Source organism: Hippopotamus amphibius, chromosome 2 (genome assembly GCF_030028045.1).
Source record: "Hippopotamus amphibius kiboko isolate mHipAmp2 chromosome 2, mHipAmp2.hap2, whole genome shotgun sequence".
Lineage (NCBI taxonomy): Eukaryota > Metazoa > Chordata > Mammalia > Artiodactyla > Hippopotamidae > Hippopotamus > Hippopotamus amphibius.
In genome coordinates, this window is record NC_080187.1 from 53249584 (window position 1) to 53274349 (window position 24766).

At 49.2% G+C, this 24766-nt stretch overlaps 1 protein-coding gene and 1 pseudogene across 1 annotated transcript; one reads left to right on the plus strand and one right to left on the minus strand.

The window, feature by feature from the left end:
- C2H8orf74 (chromosome 2 C8orf74 homolog) lies at positions 1–23251 on the minus strand. The gene is made up of 4 exons (XM_057724297.1): positions 23183–23251; positions 21460–21652; positions 2755–3158; positions 1–347 (listed from the first exon to the last, which is right to left on the minus strand). Exons 1-4 carry the CDS (start codon positions 23228–23230, stop codon positions 108–110), a joined length of 885 nt encoding a protein of 294 aa, XP_057580280.1. The 5' UTR covers positions 23231–23251; the 3' UTR covers positions 1–107.
- Positions 9092–13939, plus strand: LOC130846619 (cytochrome c oxidase assembly protein COX20, mitochondrial-like; annotated as a pseudogene).
- Positions 23252–24766: the final 1515 nt, after the last annotated feature.

A 24766-nucleotide genomic window follows, 5' to 3' on the forward strand; every position in this document is an offset into this window, starting at 1 on the left:
TTTGTTTTAATGGCTAGAAATCTGTGATCTATTACATCACATAATCCTTTCATAATTGCCAGTGGCTCTTCAATCAGAGTCTTCAGACCATGGACACCAGGGGCCTTCTACTTCTTCTTTGCTTTTGCTTTCTTTCCTTTGTTTGCTTTGTAAAACTTAAAAGCTTCATCTTGGCCTGACTGGCCAGTGACGGGAAGTGGGGAAGGGATGGGAGCGTTGAGGTTTAAAGTTTTCTTCTGAAGTTTCAGGTCCAAAATATCAAAGGTTATCTGTATCTTGTACTGCAGCAGCTCCTTCAGGCATTCGATCTGGATGTGAATGGCCTCGTTGATGAGGTTTTCTAGCTCCTGGAAGAAACGGAATGTGGCTGATGAATAGGGCCCTGGGGAAACCTGAGGCTGTCTGCAGCCAGAGTCCCACTGCAGTCACCATTTCTCAACACAGTCACCTCCTTTCTCTGTGTGCTGGGACCTTCTATTCCACCCCCAGACCTACTCTCCATCCATTTCCACCCCACTCTGGGCCCTGGGAGACTGACCTTTAAGGGCTGCATCAACCAGCTGCCTAGACCTGTGGGTTCTGGCTGAGTTCAGCCAATGGGAGGCCCTGGCAGGAGATCTGAGGGTGGGGAGAGGATGAAATCTCTCACCTTCCTGCCAACCAGCTGGGAGTTAGTCAGGGGTCCTCTACCTGCAGCGGCACCTCCCACCCCGTGGCCCTCTCCTACAGCTTTTAGCTTCTTGCCTCCTCTCTCTAGGCTTACTATGACAATCACCCCCACCTGAGTGCGTCATTTACTACAAACACTGTTCTGGGCCAAGAGGCCGGTCCCATATCCCCTACTTTCTGGTTAAACTCCATTTGTTTTTTGTTTTGTTTTATTTGGGTCATACCATGTGGCAGGTAGGACCTTAGTTCCCTGAGCAGGGATGGGATCAAACCCCCGCCCCCTGCATTGGAAACGCAGAGTCATAACCACTGGACCATCAGGGAAGTCCCTGGTTAAGCTCCATTTGGATGCCAACCTCCTTCCTTCCTCTTCTGCCCTCATCTCATTCTCACGTCTCAAAGTTCCAGTCGCAGGCTTCATCTCAGGGGGCAGGGAAAATTACTCAGAGAATGGGTGTGTCCCCCAAATAGCCAGCCTGGGGAAGAATGAAAACTCAGCCACCATGCGCCAAGTTAAACAGGAGACCCTGTCTGTCATCGCAGTCAGGGTCGTGGCATCATGGAATCCTGGCAACATGGACCATGTAACTGTTTCCCCAAGTTCCCTGCCCAGCAACCAATCAGTAGCAGAGAGGTCATGCTTGTCCTAGGAGGGTCAGGGAAACATACCTGGAGTATCTGGTTGCCTACAAGTCATTTTTTTGAGATCTCATATTTTAACTTAGAATCTCATGCAAAATCTCACATTTGCCCTAGAACATCTCCTTGGTTGTTTTTATATAAAAATAATGTTCTTCGCCTAGATCATTGGGAAGAATTGTGCTCCAGGAAGATGCACTATGTTTATGCTATGGTGCTGAGTGTCCCCAGCTCAGGGGCACAGAGTGGAGGGAACTCTAGCCTACCAGCTCCACCTGGCAGGGACCAGCTGGCAAGTAACAGAGACCCCCAGGGGAGCTGGGGGGAGCAGGAGGGAAGGCGGCCCCTTCCACCTGTGGCCTTGCCCACATATCTAGGCAGGTCCCTGGAAGGGGGTGGAGTCAAGCCGTTTCTTGTGTTCTGTTGGGTCCCTGCTTAACGCATGAAGATTACAGGGTAACCGAGGTGCTGTTTATCGGGAAGACTTAACCTTAGAGGAGTATCACTTGTTCTGTTGTGTTAGTTGTTTAGAGATTTCTTCAATGTTTTATGTATGTTTAAAGGAATGCTTCCCAAAGCCACACACTCCTTGGCTGATAACTCAGAACCAAAATGCTTTTTGGAACACAGAGTCCCTGGGACTCCCCTCCCACCCCCAGCCCAGCCCTCCCCCACACCTGCACACACATATACACACGCGCACATACTCGTGTCTGAGTTCAAAGACAGGCAACAATGATGCAATCAGTGCCTACATATAGTTAAAAAATGAATTTAGACTCAGCCAGGCCCTCAAGAAGTTGGTTGCCTTGGGACCAAGCTAGTCATCATCTATTGAAGAGCTGGTTGTTGGGGATGCTGGCTCCTGGAGCCCCAGTGGTCCTTAAGACCTGCCAGGAGGGCAGCCAGTTTCTTAGATCCACACACACTGGACTGTTCGAGGTTCTCCCTGCGCCCCTGGCTGCACCCCTCCCCCACCTCATCACACCCCACCCCTGCGCTGTCTGCCCCCCGTAACCCTTCCTTCGACCCCCCTGCCCCACCCAGGCAGCGTCCATGGGGGCTGACTCTGCAGCAGACGAAAGGCGCTGTGGGAATCTACCGTGGTTCAGAGCCTGGGGGCTCTTTTGGCAGAATCTGCAGTGGAGAGAACTTGGGCTTGGAGGTCGCCCAGACCTCAGTCCAAATGCAAACTCTACCAAATGCTAGCTCGGGGAGCTTGGGCAAGGCGATTAAAATCTCTGAGCCTCAGTTGTCTCATTACTAAAATGGGGACGTGAATTACATGTCTGAGGGATGTTTCATGAAACATGCATGCAAAGCCTGTCCCCTTCTGTCCCCTCCCGGATGTGAGGATCACAGGGTCCAGCCCAGACGTCCTCTTGGTTGGAAGGGACATTTGCCAGGGCAGAAGGGCCTCCTCCCCCACTTCGGGCCCCACCTCACCTCTCTCTTCAGGGCCTGGTGCCGCCGCCCAGGCAGCTCTGAGAGCGTCTCCTGCAGCAGGTGCTGCTGCTCCAGGTGCAGGGCCTCCTTCAGCAGCAGCATGTCTGTCTGCTTCTGCACCTCGGCCGTGCTGAGCTTTGCCACCTGCTGCTCGTGCTTCCAGACATCCTGGTCCTTGCCCTCGGCCAGCGGGAGGGGCTGGGGCGGCGCACACACCTCCAGGTGAGTGACGGTCAGGTTGACGTCCTGGTCCTGGCTCAGGACATACTGGTAGAGTTTGTAGTGGCGGATGAAGGTGTTGTGGAAGTAGTCGCACATGGCCAGCAGATGGGTGGTGTTGAACTGCCCCTGATAATCTCTGAGCTTGTTCCCCAGGATCGTCACAGCCTCAGTGATGGAGCAGCCTGTGGGCACAGAGGGGCTGGACATGGAGCGTGAACTGGACTGAAGCTGCACTGATGGCTGATGGATACAGGTTTGGACCCCAGAGCCCACGTCCTACCAGCTATTCTATGTCACCATTTATTAGGTCTTGAAAGCCATGGAGTATATCACATTTCCCCTTTTACCTTGGCTTCTGGGATGCTCAGAGGCAATTTTATGCAGTAACTTACATTTATCCTATTTTTTCTTATTTGGTTATCCCACGCCTTACCTACATTTTGACATTTAACTCTTGTTTTAAAGACATCTCAGCTGTGCTTTCTGTTGTTTCCACTTCAAACCCTTTGGGAAGGAGATGAGGGTATAAAAAAGGGATTCTGATATGAGTGAAGCATAAGATGACAGGAGAGACAGAGACATTATATTGGTGACTTGGGTCACAGAGTTAGGCAAGTGTTGTTTAGACCATGCAGAGATCTAAACAAGGTAGCACCTGGCAACGCTCCTTGGAGGGTAGACTGTCTTTTCCCATCTCCTCCCTTTCATGCCTCTTGCTCACATCTCCACCAGAAACCCAGGGTAGGGGAGTCCTGAGGGGGCAGGACTCTCTCCAACACATGATTGCGTCTTAAGGCAGGGGTGGTTCGTTAAAGGGTCGTGGCTAAATGAGGTGCATGCCCTGTGGACAGACCTCAGGCAGAGAGAAGGCAGGACAAGGGACAGAGAAGGACCCTGGCCCCAGGGGGGGAGCCCCGAGTCCTCACACGGATGCCATCCCTGAGGCGAACTATGAACTCGGCCAAGTCTCTCCAGCCTCCTGACTCAGGGTCAGCTCTGCAGAATGGGAGCTTGGGCACAGGCTTTGGGGGATTCCACAGCTCCGTATACTGAAGACAGAGACCAGGCATTGCATGCAGGGAGCCTGGCTTTCCTCCTGGGGTGGAGGCCAGCCTGCCTGCAGATCCCTGCCCTCATCTTCCCTGGGCGACCCACCCCCGCCCCACGGGGTCCTGCTGGAGCCTCCCTCTGCCCCTAGACATCCAGTCACTCATCATCCATTCCTGCATCTCCCTATCCATCCACAAGGAGTCAGACTGTTACCCAGGGCCTATTAATTACGAGGCACTATGCTGGGTTCTAGCAATCTTATTAGGTTCTAGCATCTTATTAGACACAACTCTTGCCCTCAAAGTTCTCCCAGGAGAGGTTCATAAGCAGACGTTACTACATGCGTGAAGAGGAACAGGATCAGGTGATAAAGAATGCTCAGACGAGGAATGCGCAGTCAAGGACGTGGGTTCTCCTGGAGAAGATGACGCATGAGCGACATCTCAGAGGCAGAGTAGGACTGAGCCAGCAAAGGTGGTGGGATAGGCATGGCCTGGGTGTAGCCTGAGCAAGACCAGAGGGGCAAGCAGCCACATGACACAGGTGGGGAACAAGACCGAGTGTGGTGTTGTTGGCACCTAAAGGTGGAGGCAGAAAACGGCAAGCATCAAATGGAGAGGTGGGTGGAAGGCAGATGGGAGGGCTTTAAGTGCTGTGTTCAGAAGCCAGCGTTTTGTACTCCAGGCAGTGTAGGGCCTGCCCAGGGAGACTGTGGTCATGTGGTGGCCTGTGGGGAGAGTGTGGCCCAGCCTGGACCGGAGTCATTGTGGTCCGGAAGTGCTAGGTCAGCAGGCGTGGGCAGAAGGGGCAGATGTGAATGGCAGGACTGAGGGCTGCATGTGGAGGGGGATAGAGACCTCCCTGAATCCTAGGCTCTTCCAGGGACCCTTGAGGAATTGGGGGGACCACCAAGAGAATATGATACGGGTGGGACATTTACCTCTGTCGTGACCCCTGCCCTCAGAGAGCTTCCACTCTGTTGAAGAGGAGAGAGTTGAACAGATGACATCCCCTCTTTGTTCCCAGCCCCCAGCTCAGGGCTCTGTCCTCAGTAGGGGCTGATAGATATCTAGTGAGTAAATGAACAAATTCTGACATGTGAAGTGTAGTGATGGAGCTGTTCACTTATCCCTTCAACAAATATTCATTAGGGACCTTCCTTCGGTGTGTCAAGAACTCATTTATGGTCCAGGAAGGTGGTGAAGGGCTTGTAGAAAACACATAGATAGTATAACCCTGCTCAGGGCTTTGTAGGTCTAGGTGGGTGCACAGTAGGAAGAGGTGACTTTCTTAGGGAAATCAGGGGGCAGTTCCCTGAGGAAGTGGTGAAGGAGCTGAGATGAGCAGTGTCAGAGGAGTTACTGGGCAAAGAAAGGCGGAAAAGAATGAAAGCATTCAGGGGAAACAGCATGTGCAAAGGCCCTGTGGTTGGAGAAAACATGGCTCATTTGAGGAACTGAAAGGCTGGGTGTTGGGGCAGTTGACAGGTTAGAGAACAGCCAGTGGGTCCCCCTGGTTCTCACAGGGGCCTCCTGGACCACCCCACCCCACACCCCTTATCAACTGGTTACTTTGCTGTCTCAAGCAAAAGTTGAAAGTTAAATTTACTGAAAATAACTTTCAAGAAATTAATTTTGTCCATTGCTTTCCCAGAGAATGGACAGTTTTGAATGACTTTTTAAGATTTGATTGCATTGCTTTTATTATATATTTATATAAATTGCTTCTTTGCATATGGAATTTAACAACTACAACTTACGTATGTAAATAAGTCACTTAAATTAAAAGTTATTCAGAAAGTACATTTAAGTTCGATGTTGAGAGCTTTTCAATTTTTAATTTAACTTTAAAATGTTATTTAGTCATCTTTAACCTTGTATCAAATACAAAGAGTAAGCTTTATAATGTATAAAGCAGACATACATATAGTTTGTAATCAGGCATACAGAATACCTATGATATTAAAACCTGATCGCAGTGGGCAATTAGGGAAAAATATCTAAAATGGCTTCTCAAAAAGACCCAGCAATCCCACTTCTAAGTATATACCCAGAGAAATAAAATCAGGATCTTGAGGAGATATCCGCACCTCCGTGTTCGTGGCATTATTTACGAAAGCCAAGATTTGGAAACAGCCTAAGTGTCTGTCATGTCTGTCAACAAATGAATGGTTGAAGAAATTGTTATACACACACACACACATACAATGGAATACTCTTCAGCCTTAAAAAAAGAAGGAAATCCTGTCACTTGTAACAACATGGATGAACCCGAAGGACATTATGCTAATTGAAATAAGCAAGACATAGAAAGGTAAATACTGCGTGATTCTACTTGTACGCGGAATCTAAAAAAGTGGAACTCGTAGAAGCAGAGCGCAGAAGGGTGGTTGCCAAGGCTGGAGGGAGGGGGACATAGGAAGCTGTGAGTCAAGGAGGACAGAGCTCCAGTTAGGAGGGCAAGTAAGCTCTGGAGATTGACTACAGAGCATGTGCCTATGGCTCACAACATGCTTTGCATATTTGAAATGTGCTATGAGAGTAGATCTCAAGTGTTCTCACTACAAACAGAAGTATGACTCTGTGAGGGGACGGATGTGGGAATCATTTCACCATGAATATGTTCATTGAAACGTCACGGGGTGCACCTTCAACATTTATGTCTCAATTACTGACAAACGGATACATCTTTATTTGTCAATTATTCCTCAATAAAGCTGGGGAGTTGGGGAATCACACACACACAAAATACATACAACAGCTTCTCAGGGAAATGATAGTGAGAAAACCAGGTAGAAACGCAAGTCCAGAAGCTACAGGGCACTTTCCTCCTGTTTCTAATGGATCCTCACGGCTTCCCACCTTTGTCACCAAGACCAGTGACCTACACGTTCCTTGGACTGTCTCTTGTGCTGGGAAATAAGCCGGCCAGGCTGTTGAACCCTGGGTGTTGACCAGGCCCCTTCACCCCTGAACCTGGGCCCCAAGGACCATTGGGAGCTCTGGGTTCCATCACCACCCAGAGCTTTCTAAAAATACAGGCCCCCCACCACCGCCAACATATACATATACTCCCAACCATTTCAGAAAAAGAAGTGCTGATTCCAGGGTGGGGGCTGGCTTCGGAATTGCTGCCTGACTTTGATCAGAGCTATAAGCCAGATTGAGCCAGAGAACTCAGACTTTCACATCCAGGGGCCATCACAAAATGACCAACTAGTGGAAGGATGGAGCCGAAGCCCCATAAAGCTCTTCTCTGCCAGTGACCATGACGCGTGGTTTTCAAACCGCTCCCTTCCTGCACAGGCGTGAGCTTTGCACTGCTTGGATCTGGTGGGCATTTGTTCTATTCCTTTTTGCTTTTGCAGAGGGATTCTTAAAAGTGACTCAGTCTCTGGTTTTGTTCTCTTTTTATGACACTCCTGTACACGGACATAATTACATAAGAAGAATTGAGGACTCCTCTAAATGCAATATGCGAGCAAGTGCCTAGGCTTAGGGCAAAACCAGGTACCAGGAGGGGAGATGCTTGCATGGGGGAGGCACCCTGACCCAGGATGCTGAGGGCAGAAGCTAGGGAAAATTTCCTGCAGGGAGGATGTGGAGCCCAAGATGGGAGAACGAAGAAGAGTTTGGCAGGAGACAGTGGGAAAAGGCACCCCAGCTGAAGGGACAGTAGGGACAGAGGCCAGAGGCAAGTAGAGTGAGGTATGGGCGTAAGCAGGGACCACATCTGGTTCAGAGTTTCTGGGAGGCAAGGCTGGGGCACTAGGCTGGGGACAGAAGGGCTTGAGATCTTCAGTCTGCAGAGGGTAAGTGGTGTAGGTCATGTGAAAGAGCTGGACTTTATCACAGAAGCTGGGCTCTTGAAAGGGGAATTCACAAAAGACAAGGACATCCAAGGAAGGGCTTCAGGATAAACCAGGACCCCAGAATTGCATGTAGAACTTAGCATGCACTTTTTTTTCTGGGGAGAGCACACTTAGAGAGAATCATCGAATTCCTAATGGAAAGGTTAAGAATCTCAGCTAAGAGCTGCGGACCACTCAGAGGCATTAAGCTGAGAAATGAGACATCAGGCGGGTATTTCCGTAAGATGATATGTGGAGGACGGCAGGGACAGCCAGCGGAGGTGTCCCAGAGGGCAGGCAGCAGCGTGAGGTCATCGGTTTCTGAAGGCTGTGCGGAGGCATCTTTGTGTGAACTTGGTGAGGTGAATCATGGAAACTTCTCTGGGCTCTGTGGAGCTGAACTTGCTGGAAGGCGCCCTGCTCCTCCTCCCACCTGGCCAGGCAGCACGTGGGGCTGGGGTCACTGCACCCTCCAGATGTGGGCAGACACGGCTGCCTCATTCAGACAGGCCAGCCCTGGTCTTCTCCACTTGGCCCCAGCAGCCATGCACGGAGCCCAGGTCTGAATTAAGAAGTCCGCGAGCCCCATTGTGCTAACACCCACAGGTGTCCCAGCTGCCTGTGATCCTGGCAGATGCCTTCCTATGGGCTTGGCCGTGGCCTCAACTGTAAAAAGCAAATGTGGGCCTTGTTCCGGGTCAACAGGAAAGGACCCCTGGGCTGAATTCTAACTTTCAACCCCAAGACACTCATTGGACCAGTCCTGGTTTGATCCAAGATTGTCCCAAGCTGGCTCACGAGACACACTTGACCCCCAGACCATATTCCGTTTGCCATAGGTTGAGAAGCCCCTGATGACTCAGAAAGCCAAAGATTTAAGTCTCAGGGAGAAGCCTCTGGCTGCCAGGCAGACAGATCTGTCTTTGCAAGTTGCTCTTCAATTACAGGGAGTGGCCTTCATTTGCATTGGCTGCTGGGAACTTCCTGAAGACGGTCCCCAAGGGCCTGGAGGCCAGCACCTGCACCGAGCACACGGGAGGGGAGGAGGGGAACGTGGGGGAAGATCGTGGGTGGGATGACAGCCCAGGCACTCCAGAATCAGAGCAAAAAGGCACTGGGCCTGGACCAGGCACTCTGGGCTCCCTCCCTCCCATCCCTCACGTGCCGTGTCTAGGGCTGGGCAAGGGCGAGCACGTGGGTGCATCCCAGAGGGGGATGGGGAAAGGAGAAGAGGGGCTGCTCCTCCCGGGTGGGCGTGAGGAGGAGGACCCAGGTGCCACCAGTGCCCCCTGACAAACCAGTTTGTTTGCCCCCGCCTTGGCTGCGAGGGGAGGAAGCCAGTCAGGCTGGAACCTGGCCCGGCTTACCCTTCTCAATACCTGAGCGCCTACCAGGGCAGCCTGAGCTGGTGGGAAGCAGAGGAAAGCCTGGATCTTCCACTCCACCCCCATCCGGGGTCCTGAATGCTGCCCCCTGCCTCCCTTTCTTCTCTCATAAAGGTTCTGCCAAACTCATCCACCCCATGGCACCGGTACCAGCTCAGAAGTGGGGGTGTGTTTTCTTTGGGGTGGAGAGGACTCTTGTTCAGGGAGCTCCGCCTGTGGCCCGCAGGCCCTTGGGGTCATCTCAGGCTCTGCCCATCTCCTTCCAGCAAGGTGAGCATGTGGGGCCACCATCCCTACTTCACCTGTGAGAGAAACTGAGGCTCCAAGAGCTCAAGGGATTTGTTGCAGGGCACAGGGCTGGTGAGTGGCAGAGCCAGAATTCCTACCCAGGCCTGACCTGGGGAGGCCCCTTTTAGCATTCAGATCAAAGCGGCTTGGGCTCGCTTTGTAGACCCTGGAGATGCATACTGGAAGGGGCCCCCAGCCATCTCAGTCATAGTTTTCCAAAGGTTGTTTTGCAACAGGTATTACATAGAAATGCATAGCCTTGAACACGTATCAGGGAAATTAAACAGGCATCCTTAATATGCTAATGAGCTCAGCAAGATATGCTAAAAGGATCAGCAAATGGCCAAAAAGTGTTGAGCCTATGCAATGTTTCTTAGATTTATTTGAGGCAAATACAGGCAGACCTTGGAGATATTTCAGGTTCAACTGCAGACACCGCAATAAAGCAAATGTTGCAATAAAGCAAATGTTGCAATAAAGTGAGTCACCCAAAGTTTTTGGTTTCCCAGTGTGTATGAAAGTTATATTTACGGTATACTGTAGTCTAAGTGTGCAATAACATTATGTCTAAACGATGTGCACACCTTAATTAAAAAATATTTTATTTCCAAAAAGCGCTAATCATCATCTGAACCTTCAGCGAGTTGTAATCTTTTTGCTGGTGGAGGGTCTTGCCTGGATGTTGGTTGTTGCTGACTGAGCAGCTCTGTGACCACAGTACCAAGGACCTGGTCACACTGCACTTTGTCAGCCATGTGCTCTGTTCTCAGCCACCATTCACAGACATGAGGAGGCCCCCAGTGAGCCCAGGGCAACCCCCGGCCTGAAGATGGCCTTGATGCTGGGGCCATTCCTCAGAGCTTGGTGTGGTTGTAAGAGCACAGACTAGGAATTCATACAGCTGTAGGCTCCCAGCTTGCTTCTGCTTCTTAACCACGTGCACAAGTTATTTTGCCTTTCTGGGCATCAGTGTTCTCATCTATGAAACGGAAGCAATAAAACCATCTTCGTCATAGGGTTACATGCTGGCATATGTGACAGAGCTTCCCAAAGCGCCTGGTATACAGTGGTACTCAATACATCATGTGGTTGTGATCATAGTCATCGTGAAGATTCTAGGCATCCCAGCTCCTGGGGTCTGTGAACTACTGTGGGATAAACCTGGCTTTCCAGACGACCCTGCATGCTCTTAGGGCAATGCATTCCCAGAGGCTGGTTTTCTTCAATCCACTCCTTCCTAGGTCCTCACGTGGAGACTCTCTCTACCTTGCTGGGGGTGGGGCATGGGATGCTGATGTGCTTTTTCTCCTGGCCACACTGGCTTCTGAGGGCAAAGGATGGCTGGGAGTTGGCTGTCCCCAGTTAGGAGGTTACAGAGGGTGGAGCAAGGGGCAACCCTTCTGGTCAGACCATTTACTGAGTGACCCAATATTTCATAGCTCTCCCCAACATTTCTGGAGCATTCTCTTCTCCCCCTGCTACTGTGGGCTCCTCGGTGTCATGAACCTGTTGGAATGGACTAGATTTCCCATTTCCAAAGGATTTTTCCAAGAAGCTCTGGACCTGAAGTTGTTGCCTAGTGCTCAGCTCTCAGTAAATAATAATACAACCAGCCTACACTGACGTGCTACTTTACAGTTTTAAAGCATTTAATTATTCATCAATTTATTTAATTGGTCACAGTCAACCTATGATGGAGGTAAATGCTGCCATTTAACAGATGAGGAAACTGAGGTTTAGTGGACCTTTGCAAAATCAGGACTCAAACCCAGATTCCCCAACTCCAAGGCGAGTATACCTCAGCTACTGAAGCATTTTTGAGGCGCGAACAGAAGATATGGAATACACAGAACTATAGTACTTCCACTAGGGCTTTTTAATTTTATTTTTATTGTGGTAAAATGTACACGATATAAAATTTACCATTTTAACCATTCTTAAGTGTACACTTTGGTGGCGTTAAGTCCATTCGCATTGCTGTGCAATCATCATCACCATCGATCTCCTTTTTTCATCCTGCAAAACTGAAACTCTCTACCCATTAAACACTAAACATAATACAACCAACCTCTCCTCCCAGCCCCTGACAACTCCTGTTCTACTTTCTGTCTTTATGAGTCTGACCACCCTAGGTAACTCAAATGTAAGTGGAATCATACAGTATTTGTCTTTTCTTTCCTTTAGCAGAATGTCCTCAAGTTTCATCCATGTTGTAGTATGTGTCAGAATTTCCTTCCTTTTTAACGCTGAATAAGATTCCATTTTATATATGGATCACATTTTGTTTATCCATTCATCTGTTGACAGGTCACTTCTACTCTTTGGCTATTGTGAACAATGCAGCTATGAACATGGGTGTACAAATATCTGTTCCAGTTCCTGCTTTCACTTCTTTTGGGTATATACCCAGAAGTGGAATTGCTGGACCTTAGGGTAATTCTATGTTTAATTTTTTGAGCGAGTACCCTACTGGTTTTCTATTCACTAGGTTTTTTGTGTTTGTTTTAAAGATAAACCAATAGCCACATTAAAGGAAAACTCTACCTGCATATTAAAATTTAGAATGATTTTGTCCTTTTAGAGAATTCCCCCCGTTCACTTTCCTGGGACTCAAAGGGCAAACACAGGGCCGGGTATTTTAAAGATTGTCATAAGCTTTTATCCAAGCTCTTCTCTTTGCCCATAGTGGTCCCCTGTCTTGTCTGCTTAGCAAATTCACCCCTCACTGTCCCTCACCCCAATTCCTCAGGAAGTTGGCTAATGCTAAAAAACTTTGGTAAGAAGGACAGAGTCTGGGGCCAGGCAATCTCAAGATTAATGCTGATTTTGTTCTTTACTGTGTGACAATTTGCAAATTACCTAACCTCTCTGAACCTCAGTTGCATCATCACAAAATGGGGACAGTGGTACCCACCCAGCTGAGCTTGCTGTGAACATTAAATGAGATGATCCATGTGGAGAGCTTGTGCATCATGACTGCTGAGTGGATGTCTGACCTTCTCCACCCCCAGCATGGTGCTCTGGCAATGCTTGCTGTAGAATAGCTGAGTGAGTGAAGCAGGATTAAACTGACTGATTTTGGAGGGTTCAGAGGTCAGAATGGGAACCATCATGCAGAAGGCTCAAAGACACAGATTTCAGTTCAACAGCAGGAAGAACTTTCTAGAAGCAAGAGATTTATCAGCGTGAGGCTGGGAGAAGCTCCAGGTGACCCAGTTAGGAACCCAGCCCCCAGATGTGCTGCTTGGCTTTCCAGGTGCTCAGCACCCCATTGCACGCCTGCAGACTCCTTCCACTCACCACAGGGCTAGGTGCTCCTCAGAGTCTCACGTGCCCTGTGTACAGATCCCTCAGGGTCAGGACGGAAGGTCGCATGCCCAGGGGTCGGGGCGCGAGGGGGGTGTACAGTGTCCTCTGCTGTCAGACAGACCTGGGTTCAAATCCCAACTGATGTTCGATCTGGGGCAAGTTACTTAAATTCCTTGGGCCTCAGTTTCTTCATCTTTAAAATAATGCCTATAATGCAAGGTCACAGTGAGGCTCACAGATGCTACGTGTGAAAATTCCAGGATCTCTGTGCCCTCCTCTGCAGCAGGCACAGCCCTCCAGGGAAGGTCGGGCAAGGTTACGATGGCATGGTTTTGCTTTCTGGCTGATTGGCTGGCTTAGCCTCCCCTGGTGGCCTGTGACCTCACTCGGTGTCACGGGCTGTATTAATGCAGTTCCCCCCTGCCCCCGACTCCAATTCATATGTTAAAGTCCTAACTCCCAGGCCCTCAAAATGTGACTACTTGGAGATAGGGTCTTTACAGAGGTAATTAAGGTTAAACGGGGTCATGTGGGTGGCCCTAATCTGATATGACTGATGTGTTTATAAGAAGAGATTAGGACACGGACACGGACACAGAGAAGAGAGGCCATGTGAGGTACATAATGAGGAGACAGACATCCACAAGCCAAGGAGAAGGGCCTTGGAAGAAAGCAACATTGCTCACACCTTGATCTTGGACTACTAACCTCAAGAACTATGAGAAGGCTGCGTCAGAACCCAGGGAGCCAGGGAAGGGGAAGCCCTTTAAGCTCTTAGGAATTTTAGATGTTGAAAACATTCCCTGTGCACGAGATTCGATATTATATGGTTCGTTAGGATCCGTTGTGGCTGGCCTTGGACATTTTTTGTTAACTAGTAGCATTAGAAGATCATGATGTTGGAGTAGGAGGATTTATCTTGGTGACTTTAGGATGCTGGTTCCATTGTAGGTATAATTATGTAAAGCTAAGAATCCAGGAAAGACTTACCAGAGAAGGAATTAAAAACAAGATTTTATATGAAAGTACCCACCTTGATCTTGAGAGAAAACAAACCTATGGTGAGAGCAGCAGCAACTGAGCAGTCCTGAGAATAGGAGACCCAGATACAACTCACCTTCAGTGTGAACAAAGCTGAGATCAACTACAGAAAGCATTTTATGTACCATAAGGCAGCTTTCAATCAAGTAAATAAAGCATGTGTAAGTTGTAGCCTTTTTTTAAAAAAAAAAAAAAGAACTATGAGAAAATACATTTCTGTAGTTGAAACTGCCCAGTCTGGGGAACTTTGTTATGGCAGCCCTAGCAAACAAATACGCTCAGGGAGGGATCTCTGAAATGAGAGTTGCACTTTTGCATGAAGAGATGCTCTTCTAAGATCTCAGTCAGTGGCTTCTGCGGAAACTTCCAAGCTCCATCAGCAAAGTTACCTCCAAAGGCCCCTCCGCCAGGTTTAGTTCGAGGGGTGTGGGGTTCAGGCTACCCAGTAGAAAGCTCCTGGCCAGACAGACTTTCAGGAAGGTGGAAGGACACCTGCCCTCTGTGGGGCCAGTCCTGAATCGCTGGAGGCTCTCCGATGTGGGCGAACGCTTGGGGGCTGGCGGGGTGGCCCCTGGGCAGGGCCATAAGTGTGCTGGGCGGGAGAGTTCACACAGGGAGCTTGGGGGAGTCATAGCCTCCCTTCAGCCCCAGGCTGTCGGCGGTGGCTGAGGTGGCTGCCTTCCATCCTACAGCTGCCTGAATGACATTTTCTGGAGAGGCAGGAGTGGCCGTGGGTGGGACCATAGATACCAGGGCCGTGACGCACTTTACCAGACACTCGCCTGGTCGCCTCAAGCCTCCACCGACTGGTCATCAAGGCCCACTTCCTCCCAGACTCAGGATTTGGGGATCAGGCCAGCAGGCAAGGGGTTCTTCCTAGCCCAGATGTCCAGGTGGAGCACCAGAGAGAGGCCAGGGCTCGCCAGATGTTGACGATGACAAGAAGCAGAAGCTGCAAAGTGGCTGAAGTGATGGTGGGCAGGTGGTCATGGGCCCTGGGTGAGCATCTGTGCTGGCCTGGTGCCTCCAGCCCGGAGTGAAGCCTGAGACCAGGGAGGCTGCTCCCCGCCCCTCTCCCCTGTTGCAGTGTTCCAGTCGGAGAGGAGAATCGTGGGGCCTCCCTGGGCACCCTAAATCTCTGCAGCTCCCCAAGGTCCCCAAATGCCCCAGCATCTCTCTCCTCTCCTCTCCTCTCCTGGAGCCGAGGCAGGGTCTGCAAAATCTGCCGCTTCCTGTGATTTCCTCCCACCAGGGCGCAGCTGGCAGCCTTCTCTCTCTCTGTGCAGAGACGGGTGACTTCACCCTGGGCCCCAAGGACACAGCAGGATGGGATCTGCCTGGGGCTTCCCAGAGGCTGGCAGAGGAGGTGCCGACAAAAGGATTCTTTCTTCTGGCCTGGAGCTGAGACCAGAATGTCCTGGTGAGCCATTTGCCAGCATGGAATCAGCTTATGCTTTTGAATAAAGAGCCACACTTTCCCTCTGGTTCTGAGGCCCGATTGGGCCGGGAGATAAGCTGAGCTGGCGGCTGTCCTGGCAGAGCTCTGAATCATTGTTGTGCAAACATGACTCTCCTTAAAGGCTGTCTGCCAACTTTGTTACCTAGTATGCAAACAGAACTCAACCATCACGAGCCCCAGATTAACCTGACTGACTAACTAACTAACTAACTAACTAACAATAAAGAAAAAAAATCATCCCCGGAGAAGCTAGCTTCCAAGAAGAGTGACAGCCCAGTGTGGACTTCAGCTGAAACAGAAGCTGGAAGGTGAGCCAGCTGGCAAGTGGGACCCCCGCTGTCTGCATCGCATGCCCCATGACCTGTGACGGGTGGGATGTGCCCAGGAGAATGGGCAGGTGGGACACGAGATGAGAAGGACTAGAGCTCATCTGGGATCTGACCTTCCTGCCCCTTACAGCCCGGGTCCCCTAACAGAGGAGTGAAGAGACACTGTGTCCTCATGCTGGTGGACACTGAGGCTTCCTCACCTGTGTGCCCAAGGGTGGGCAGCTGCCTTAGGGGCCAGTCTGGACCTCCATCCTGCGGGCTTGTGACTCAAACACATCTGCAGTCCTTCCTGCAGGCCGAGGGGGAGACAAGAAATGGCCCAGACAGTGAGCCCCCGGGGGGTCAGTGAGTAGCAACCTGTGGTCCTGGACTGGGGGGAGCTAACATTTGCTGAGCACTTCCTACGTGCCTGTCGCTTTGCTATACTCTACAGGCCCTGTCTCTTTAGTTTTTCCACCTCCACTATGACTTGGAACTATTATGGACCTCATTTTAAAGATAAGGAACCGAAGGCACAGAGAGATGTAGTAATGTTTCCAAGATTGCAAAGTAATGTATTGGAGGCAGACTTGAACCCAGGTCTGTTGACTGCGGAGCCAGAAATACTGAAAGCACCAGTGTGATCTAATCTCCTCGGATTGAAGTTGGGTTATCATCATAATTGACTGTTTTTCAAGGGCTCAGCCTGTGGAAGGTTCTGATGGAAACTTGAAAGAGCCCGAGTTTGCACCTGCTTGAGGCTGACATTCTTCTCCTGCTCGTCAGTGTTTGTTCTGGCCATGACCCACTACAGAGCTCAAACAACAGGGCTGAACTCTGGTACCCAGGAGTTGCTAGTGAGCAGCAGGGAGCAGGACCCAGATGGATGCCAAGAAGGCCCCAAGTGAGCAGGGGGTGTCTGGGGTGGGATGAAATTTCCCAAGGATCTCTGAAATCAGCCCATGAGCATTGCTATGTCTTGCTTATTAAGACCTCAGGTTGGGGCCACTGGGTTGGAACACTGGCCTGGAGGAGAGACAGAGAAGGGCACCCGGACAGCTCAAGAAATTAAAAAAGGCTGATGCAAGTGCACATAAGATATGTGGTAGGAACCTTGAGTGGCTTGGAGCAGAGGAGTGATGGGATTTTATTTGTGTCTGAAAAGAACCATGGTGCAGTTTGGTGAATGGGTGTAGAGATACAAGATGTGAGAGCAGTGGACTGGTTAAGAGATGGTGGTTGGTTAGAAAGGGTGGTAGATGAGGAGGTGGTGAAAAGTGGTGAGACTGGACATTGAGATGCTGATGATAGGATGGTTGGGTGAGCTCTGGGTGCATTGGGAACAAGGCATCATGAGTCCTGTTTGCTTGACAGTTTACGATCTTGGTCAGAAGGCAGGTAGAGGACCTCAAATTACCTATTACAAAACTTTTATACTTAAAAAAATTGAAAGTAAATAAATACAGAAAAGTTTCCCCAAAAGTACATAAGGCAATGTAGTGTTGGCAAAACAATAGACAAACAGACCAATGGAGCAGAATAGAGCCCAGAAATAGACCCACGCAAATGCAGGTGATTGATCTTTGACAAAGGAGTGAAGGCAGTGCAGTGGCATAAAGACGATCTCAACAGATGGTGCTAGAACAAGTGGACATCTGCATGTAAAGAAACAACAGAAAAAGAATCTTTAAAAACAATTTTTAAAAGTTGTTTTGGCCATGCCTCGAGGCGTGTGAGGATCTTAGTCCCCTGACCAGGGATCGAGGCCGTGCCTCCTGCAGTGGAAGCACGGAGCCCTGACCACTGGGCTGCCAGGGAATTCCCCCCGAGAAAGAATCTTGACACAGACCTTACACCCTTCATAACCATTAACTCAAAATGGATCACAGATCTAAATGTAAATTAAAAAACTATTAAATTTCTAGAAAATAACATAGGAGAAGATCTAGATGACCTTGGGTTTGGCAATGACTTTTTATATACAACACCCAAAGCATGATACATGAAAGAAGAATTGATAATCTGGACTTCATGAAAATTAAGAAGTTCCACTTTGCAAAAGACAATGTTAAGAGAACAAGACAAGCCACAGACCAGGAGAAAATATTTGCAAAAGACACATCTGATGGAGTGCTGTTATCCAAAATATACAAAGAATTCTTAAAATTCAACAATAAGAAAACAACCTGACTGGAAAAGGGGTAAAGCTCTTAACAGACATCTCACCAAAGATATACAGATGGCAAATAAGCTTATGAAAAGATGCTTCACATCATTTGCCAGCAGGAAAATGTAAATTAAAACAATAAGATACCACAACATGCCTATGGCAATGGCCAAAATCCAGAGCACTGACACCACCAAATGCTGGCAAGCATGTGGAGCAACAGGAACTCTCATTCATGGCTGGTGGGGATGCAAAATGGTGCAGCCACTGTGGAAGACAGGTTGGCAGTTTCTTACAAAATTAAACATACTCTTACCGTATGATCCAGCAATTGCCCTCCTTGGTATTTACCTAAGGAGTTGAAAGCTTATGTCCACACAAAAACTTACACACAGGTATTTACTGCAACCTTATTCACAATTGTCGAAAGTTGGAAGAAACCAAGATGTCCTTTAGTGAACGGATAGTGAACGGGTACAAACACTGTGATACAGCGAGACAATGGAATATTATTCAGCCCTTAAAGAAATGAGCTATCAAGCCATGGACAGACATGGAGGAGATTAAAATGCATATACTACTTGTGAAAGGAGTCAATCTGAAAAGGCCACATACTGTATGATTCCAACTATATGACATCCTGGAAAAGGCAAAACTATAGAGACAGTAGAAAGATCTACTTTCTGCTCCTTGAGGGGGAGGGAAGGATGAATAGGTGGGTCATAGAGAATTTCTGGGTAGTGAAACCATTCTGTACAATACTCTAATGGTGGACACACACCATGATACATTTGTCAAAACCCACAGAATGCGTAACACCAAGTACGGACCTTGATGTAGACTATGGACTCTGAGTGATAATCGTGTATCCATGTAGCTTCATTGATTGTAACAGATGTACCCACTCCGTGGAGGGGATGTTGATAACAGGGGAGGCTGTGAGTGTGTGGAGGCAGGGTTTCTGTGGGAAATCTCTGTGCCTTCTACTCTATTTTGCTGTGAACTTAAAACTGCTCTAAAAAATAAAGTCTATTAAAAAATAGTACAGCCTGAAACCATAAAAATCCTAGAAGAAAACAATGTGAAAGCTCTTTGACATTGATCTTAACAATGATTTTTTGGGGGTATGACACCAAAAGTAAAGGCAACAAAAGCAAAAATCAGCAGGTGGGACTACATCAAATGAAAGCTTCTGCACAGCAAAAGAAATGATTAACAAAATTAAAAGGCAGCCTACAGAATGTGAAGAAATATTTGCAAACCGTATGTCTGATAAGGGGTTAGTATGCAAAATATGTCAAGAACTCCTACAACTCAGCAGTAAACACCTGGATAAAATATTAAAGATAAAATAATAAAAATGGGGCAAGTAGTGGAATATGGGTTTTCCCAAAGAAGACATACAGATGGCCAGCAGGTACATGAAAAGGCACTTGACATCACTAATTATAAGGGAATGCAAATCAAAACCACAATAATATTTCACTTCACATCTATTAGAATGGTTATCATTAAAAAGACAAGAGATAACAAGTCCTGGAGAGGATGCGGACGAAAGGGCACCCTTGCGCACTGTTGGTGGGAATGTAAATTGGCGCAGCCATTATGGAAAACAGCATGGAGGTTCCTCAACAAATTAAAAATAAAACTACCACACTAAACCCACTTCTGAGTATATATTCAAAGGAAATGAAATCACTCTCAAAGAGATATCTGACCCCCATATTCATTGCAGCATTATTCACAATAGCAAAGACATGGAAACAACCCATGGAACTATTGACAGATGAATGGATAAAGAAAACATGAATATATACTATACATGTGTGTGTATATATGCATACATACATATACATATATATATGTATACACACACACAAAGGAATATTATTAAGCCATAAAAGAAGGAAATCCTGCCATTTGTGACAATGTGATGAACTTTGAGGGCATTATGGTAAGTGAGGTAAGTCAGAGAAAGACAGTTATTGTATGATCTCACTTACATGTGGAATCTAAAAAAACGAACTCATGGAAATAGAGAAGAGATAAGTGGCTGCCAGAAGCATGGGTTGGGATGTGGGCAAAATGGGTGAAGGTGGCCAAAGGTACAAACTTCTTCGCGATATATTCATATCTCCAATCATGTTGCACACCTTAAACTTATACAATAATTTATGTCAATTATAACTCAATGAAGCTAGAAAAAATAGTACAGTACAAAGAAAAATTTCCCAAACTACTTAAAGAATAAGTGATCCACATAACGCCCCACCAGGATCCTTTACGTGTGCATTTCCTCACACAAGGACATTCATAACCACAACCACCAGGATCCAGAGAGCACCCTCGACACATCACTACCGTCCATCCCCAGACCAGACCCAAGTTTCTCCAGTTCTCCCCATGACATCCTGTACAGCAAAAGGACCCAAATCGTGACCACCTGTCACGTTTAGTGGACACGTTGCCTCGGTATCTTTCAGTTTGGAACAGTTCCTCCATCTTTCCTTAGTTCTCGTGACCTTAATGCTTTGAAGCTTACATGAGAGGAACTTTGTTCAGTGCCCCTAATTGGAAGGATTTTCGTGATGACATCAGGTTCTGAGTCTTTGTTAGAACCACCACAGAAGGATGCTGGCTGCTTCCTTTGTGTCCCATCAAGTGGCACAGAATTCTATGTCCTCTTATTGATAGATCATTTGATTAAGGAGGTGTCTGCCAGCCTCCCTCACTGTAAAGGTATTCTTTCCCCCTTTGCAATCAGTGAGGATGTTGTGGGGAGGTTCTTGGGAAGTGTGTAAATATCCCATTTCCCATCAAGCATTCACCCACCGGTTTTAGCACCTACTGATGATTCTCGGCTGAGTATTACTATGATGCTGGTCGTGGAGGGGATGCTCCACGTATTTGTTTAACGAATGAAGCTGCATCTCAGAGCCTAAGGGGTGGACAGATGTGGCCACATCCCCTCTTGGCGTGGATCACAGGGAGAGAGGCTTACCCTCTTCTCCTGAAGCCCAACACATGGGAGGGGTGGGAGAGATGCTCTCTCCATAACCCTCCATAACCTGACTGCAGGTCCCCATCCCTGCCGGCAAGCTGACACTGAGGCACTCAGCAGAGCAAAAACTGTTACTGGAAACAATTTGCAGTCTCTCAGGAATACATTGGAAAGTCAATGAAGGGTTTTAAGCAGAATAGCGACACACTTATATTCAGCAGAAACCAAACAACAGTTCTGAATTATGGTCCCTCCTCTCTCTTCTTTAAAACAAAAATTGACTTCCCTCTGAGCCTACTCTCAACTAGCTGCCCAGAGGTATGGGTCTAATGATGAAGTTCATACTAAAGTGTAAATGACTGACTGAAAGGCAGGCACCCCTTGTTGCTTTGTGAACAGCTTAATGTGGTACAAGAGTTTCCACCAGGGAGATCAGGGATAAGACTCAGCAAGGACATTCTGTTTGCTCCACTTTCCAGAAAGACTAGACAGGGACCCTGTTTGTGAGCATATGAAGAGGCTAAATGCCAGGGGAAATAGGAAGGGGCTCCAGGCTCCGCGGAAGGCTCCTGGGGTTTTGTGCCCTCCCTAAGCCTCGTTGACTCCTGCCCTGGATGCCCCGTACCTTTGGTTTCCTTGAGCAGCTCTTCTGTGAACTTGACCACCTGGGCCACCTCTACCCAGGGGAAGCCTTTGCCCACAGCGAAGATGATGCTTTCATAGAGGGTGTCCAGCAGGATGCTTCTGCGGGAGTCTCTGAGCTCATCAAACTCTTCCCAGTTCAGCAGTTTCCGTAGGTGCTCCCGACCTTCTGGTTTCTGCAGGGCATGATATGAAGGGTGGGGGATGAGACTGAGGAATCAGGATGCCATTGTCACTGGGCAAAACACTACTGGGAGCCTATCATGGGCTCCCCAGCATCCTGAAGAGTGACCAGGAATGGCTGTACACTTGGGCAGAATTAGTCTTTCATTTCTGGAAGCTTTCCCTCACCTTTTTAGCACTGCTTCTTCCTCTGGAAGGAAGCTGCTGCGACAGCTCCAGATTCTACACCTCCAGCGGGCCCCAAGTCCTGAATTACTAGGATCCTTGCTTTCTCTTCCCTCAAACAAAATTTGACATCCCTCTGAGATGACTCCCAACTAACTGCTCCAGAGATAGCCATCTGATCATGAAATTCATACTAAAGTGTAAGTGACTGGCTGAGAAGAGGCTTGGGGAGGCAATGCTTTAGCAGCAGCAACGCGTCTTGCTTGGTGAAGCTAGGGGATAGAGACTGGTCAGGGTACCTTTTATTCCTCTCTGTAGGTTAGAATTCATTTTACTTGAGAGTTCACCTGGTCCTTCTTCCAGAAATGTTCTTAGAGATCACCAGCGCATGTAAGAGAATCAAGTGCCTTTCAAAGAGGGGGTAAGAAAAGTTGTGGCGTGACGTGGGGACCCACCAAACACAGGAGTGTTGCTCCCCTGAGGTGATGGAACGGGGAACTGATGGCAGATGTTGCCCAAAGGAGGCCCAGAGCCTTGTCTCAGCCTCCGGGGACTCCTCTCCCCTCCTCTGCAACCCTTGTAGAGCCCTAGGTCAGCACCTGATGGGACAGCTGGCTGGAAGATCCAGGGAAGGTGGTGAAAGCACATGTCCCGGGCTGGGGAAGGAGGGCCCAGCGGGGGGCAGCCTGGCCTGGTACCTGCTGTCAGCTCAGGGCTGCGGGTCAGAGGCCAATCTGTGCACACAGCCGGCCTGGGGTCTTCTTGCCTAAGGTCTGCAGCAGAGCCCTGATACTCCTCTGTGGATGGCCCAGAGGCCCGGGCCCTACAGGCAGGATCCTCTTCACGCCACAGGTGCCCACCTTGCTCATGCCTTTTGGCCTCAGAAATGGTTCTGAGAAACTGTTGAAATCTGCCCCCTCCACTGCCCTAAAGACACAGACCCCCAACCCCCACTATATACACAACCACACACACACTCCCTCCCTCCACATGTTGGCATACAATCCCAGAGGGCTCACGGGGCCCTGGGGCTCCTGGTGAAGGTGGCATCCCTGTGACCGGCCCCAGGGTCCTCCTGGGTCCTCCTTGGAGTGCAGGTGGGCACAGTGCCTGCGTGCCCACCGCCTCTGTCCCTCCAGGTGGGCTCTGCTCCACCAGGGGCTGTCACTGCAGGCCCGGAAAATAGCCCCCAAGCTCCAAGGGCTGGGAAAACTTAGGCCTGGCACCCCCCCAGGCACATCCCCGTGGTGGACAGGCCTCAGAGCTGGCCTGCTGGGACAGGAGTCCCTCGGAGGACACACCTCTCTCTTAGACCAATCTGAGCACACTTCCTTTTACAAGTCACATGTTCTCTTCACCTGAAATTGGAAGACTTTTTTCACTCCCTGGGGTGCTAGGAGTGCCATGGCCCCTGCCTCCAGTTGCTAGGAGACCTAGCCAGGACTGACTCAGAGCTTCAGGAACGCTGGGTGAGGGGACTGCTTTGTGAGGTCATGAAGACCCACTTCCATGTGGCTCTCAGACTCTTTCCTCTGGCCCCTCCTCTCCAGCTGGCTCTGGGCCTCAGCCCCCCACACCTGCCCAGTGACCTGGAGCCCTTTCCTATCTCCAGCCTCGCCTTCACATGCCGCTTTGCTTCAGGCAGTGAGCCTTCCCAGGCTTTCCTGTGAACACACACAGACACACACACATACACACGGCCCCCACACTCCACATCCTTCTAATCCAAGCCCTGCTCCTCTCCTTCCTTGCCCAGCAGGGATTTGTCTCCATGGAAGGGTTGTCCTCACCTCCTCACCAACTCCTTGTCCCACCAGGATCTGTCTTCCCCCCACTTCTGCACTGGCCCATGGCACTGTGACTTCCCACTTCATGTATCCCGGCTTTGCGTTGAGTGCAGAAAACAGCTCTGCCAGGGTGTCCCTGTGCAGTGCCCAAACACCCACGTGCTGAGATCCGTGGGGATCTGGTCTCTCTTCTCCTGGTCAGCCTTGCCCTTCTCTGTCCTGGAAGCCCTGCTGGTGACCTGAGGAGCGAGCTCTGCTGCTCCTGCCTCCCTACCCATAAGCCCTGATTCCCTGCCCAGGAGCCTCAGGGAGGAAAGCCTGGGATGCCGCAGGAGATGGTAACGTAGTCTTCTGGTCCTGGGATTGCCTCCACTGATACCTGCCCAGGCTCTTCGGGATCAGGCCTGGCCAGGGGTGTCCTGGTCAGGAGTGAGAGCTTGCAAAGATCCCAGCTTCTGCCACCGCAACCATCGGCCATCATCCCCATCAGCCATGTGACTCCACCTTTCTTGCCCTTGTGGTCATATTACCTCAGGGCCCTCTGCCTTTCCTGCCACCAGGAAGACCTGGGTGAGGGCTACTTTGTTTCAGTCCCACAGATTACTAGGGCCAAAGGTGGTGGTGGGGGGGCTCCCTCGGGCTCCGCAAGTGCACTTACCCATTTCCTCTTCAGCAACCATCACACTCTTGTTTATCTCATGGAGGGAATGAATGGACCAAGTGTGCTCCTTTGCAATGTGCAGTTGCTGTGTCACTGTCCCTTTCTGCCCTTGTTATCCTTGGCTGATGCCTCTGTTGAATATTTGTTTACTTCTTGGCTCCTAACAAGCCTCTCTCTCCTGAACCATCTGTTTCTCCACCCATTCCTTCTCTGCCTTCTGTGAAGGCTTCTCTGCATCTGGTGGTCCCTTACATGTTGCCATGATCCAGGATTCTGTCCATACCCTCCTGTCTGTCTAGGCTGTGTATCTTTTTTAAAATTCTAATGGTAAGAACACTTAACATGAGATCTACCCTTAATACATTTTTTTGGTTGTCTACTTAAAAAAAATTTTATTGGAGTATGGTCGCTTCACAATGTTGTGTTAGTTTCTGCTTTTCAGCAAAGTGAATCAGCCGTATGTATATGTATATCCCCTCCCCTCTTTTTTGGAT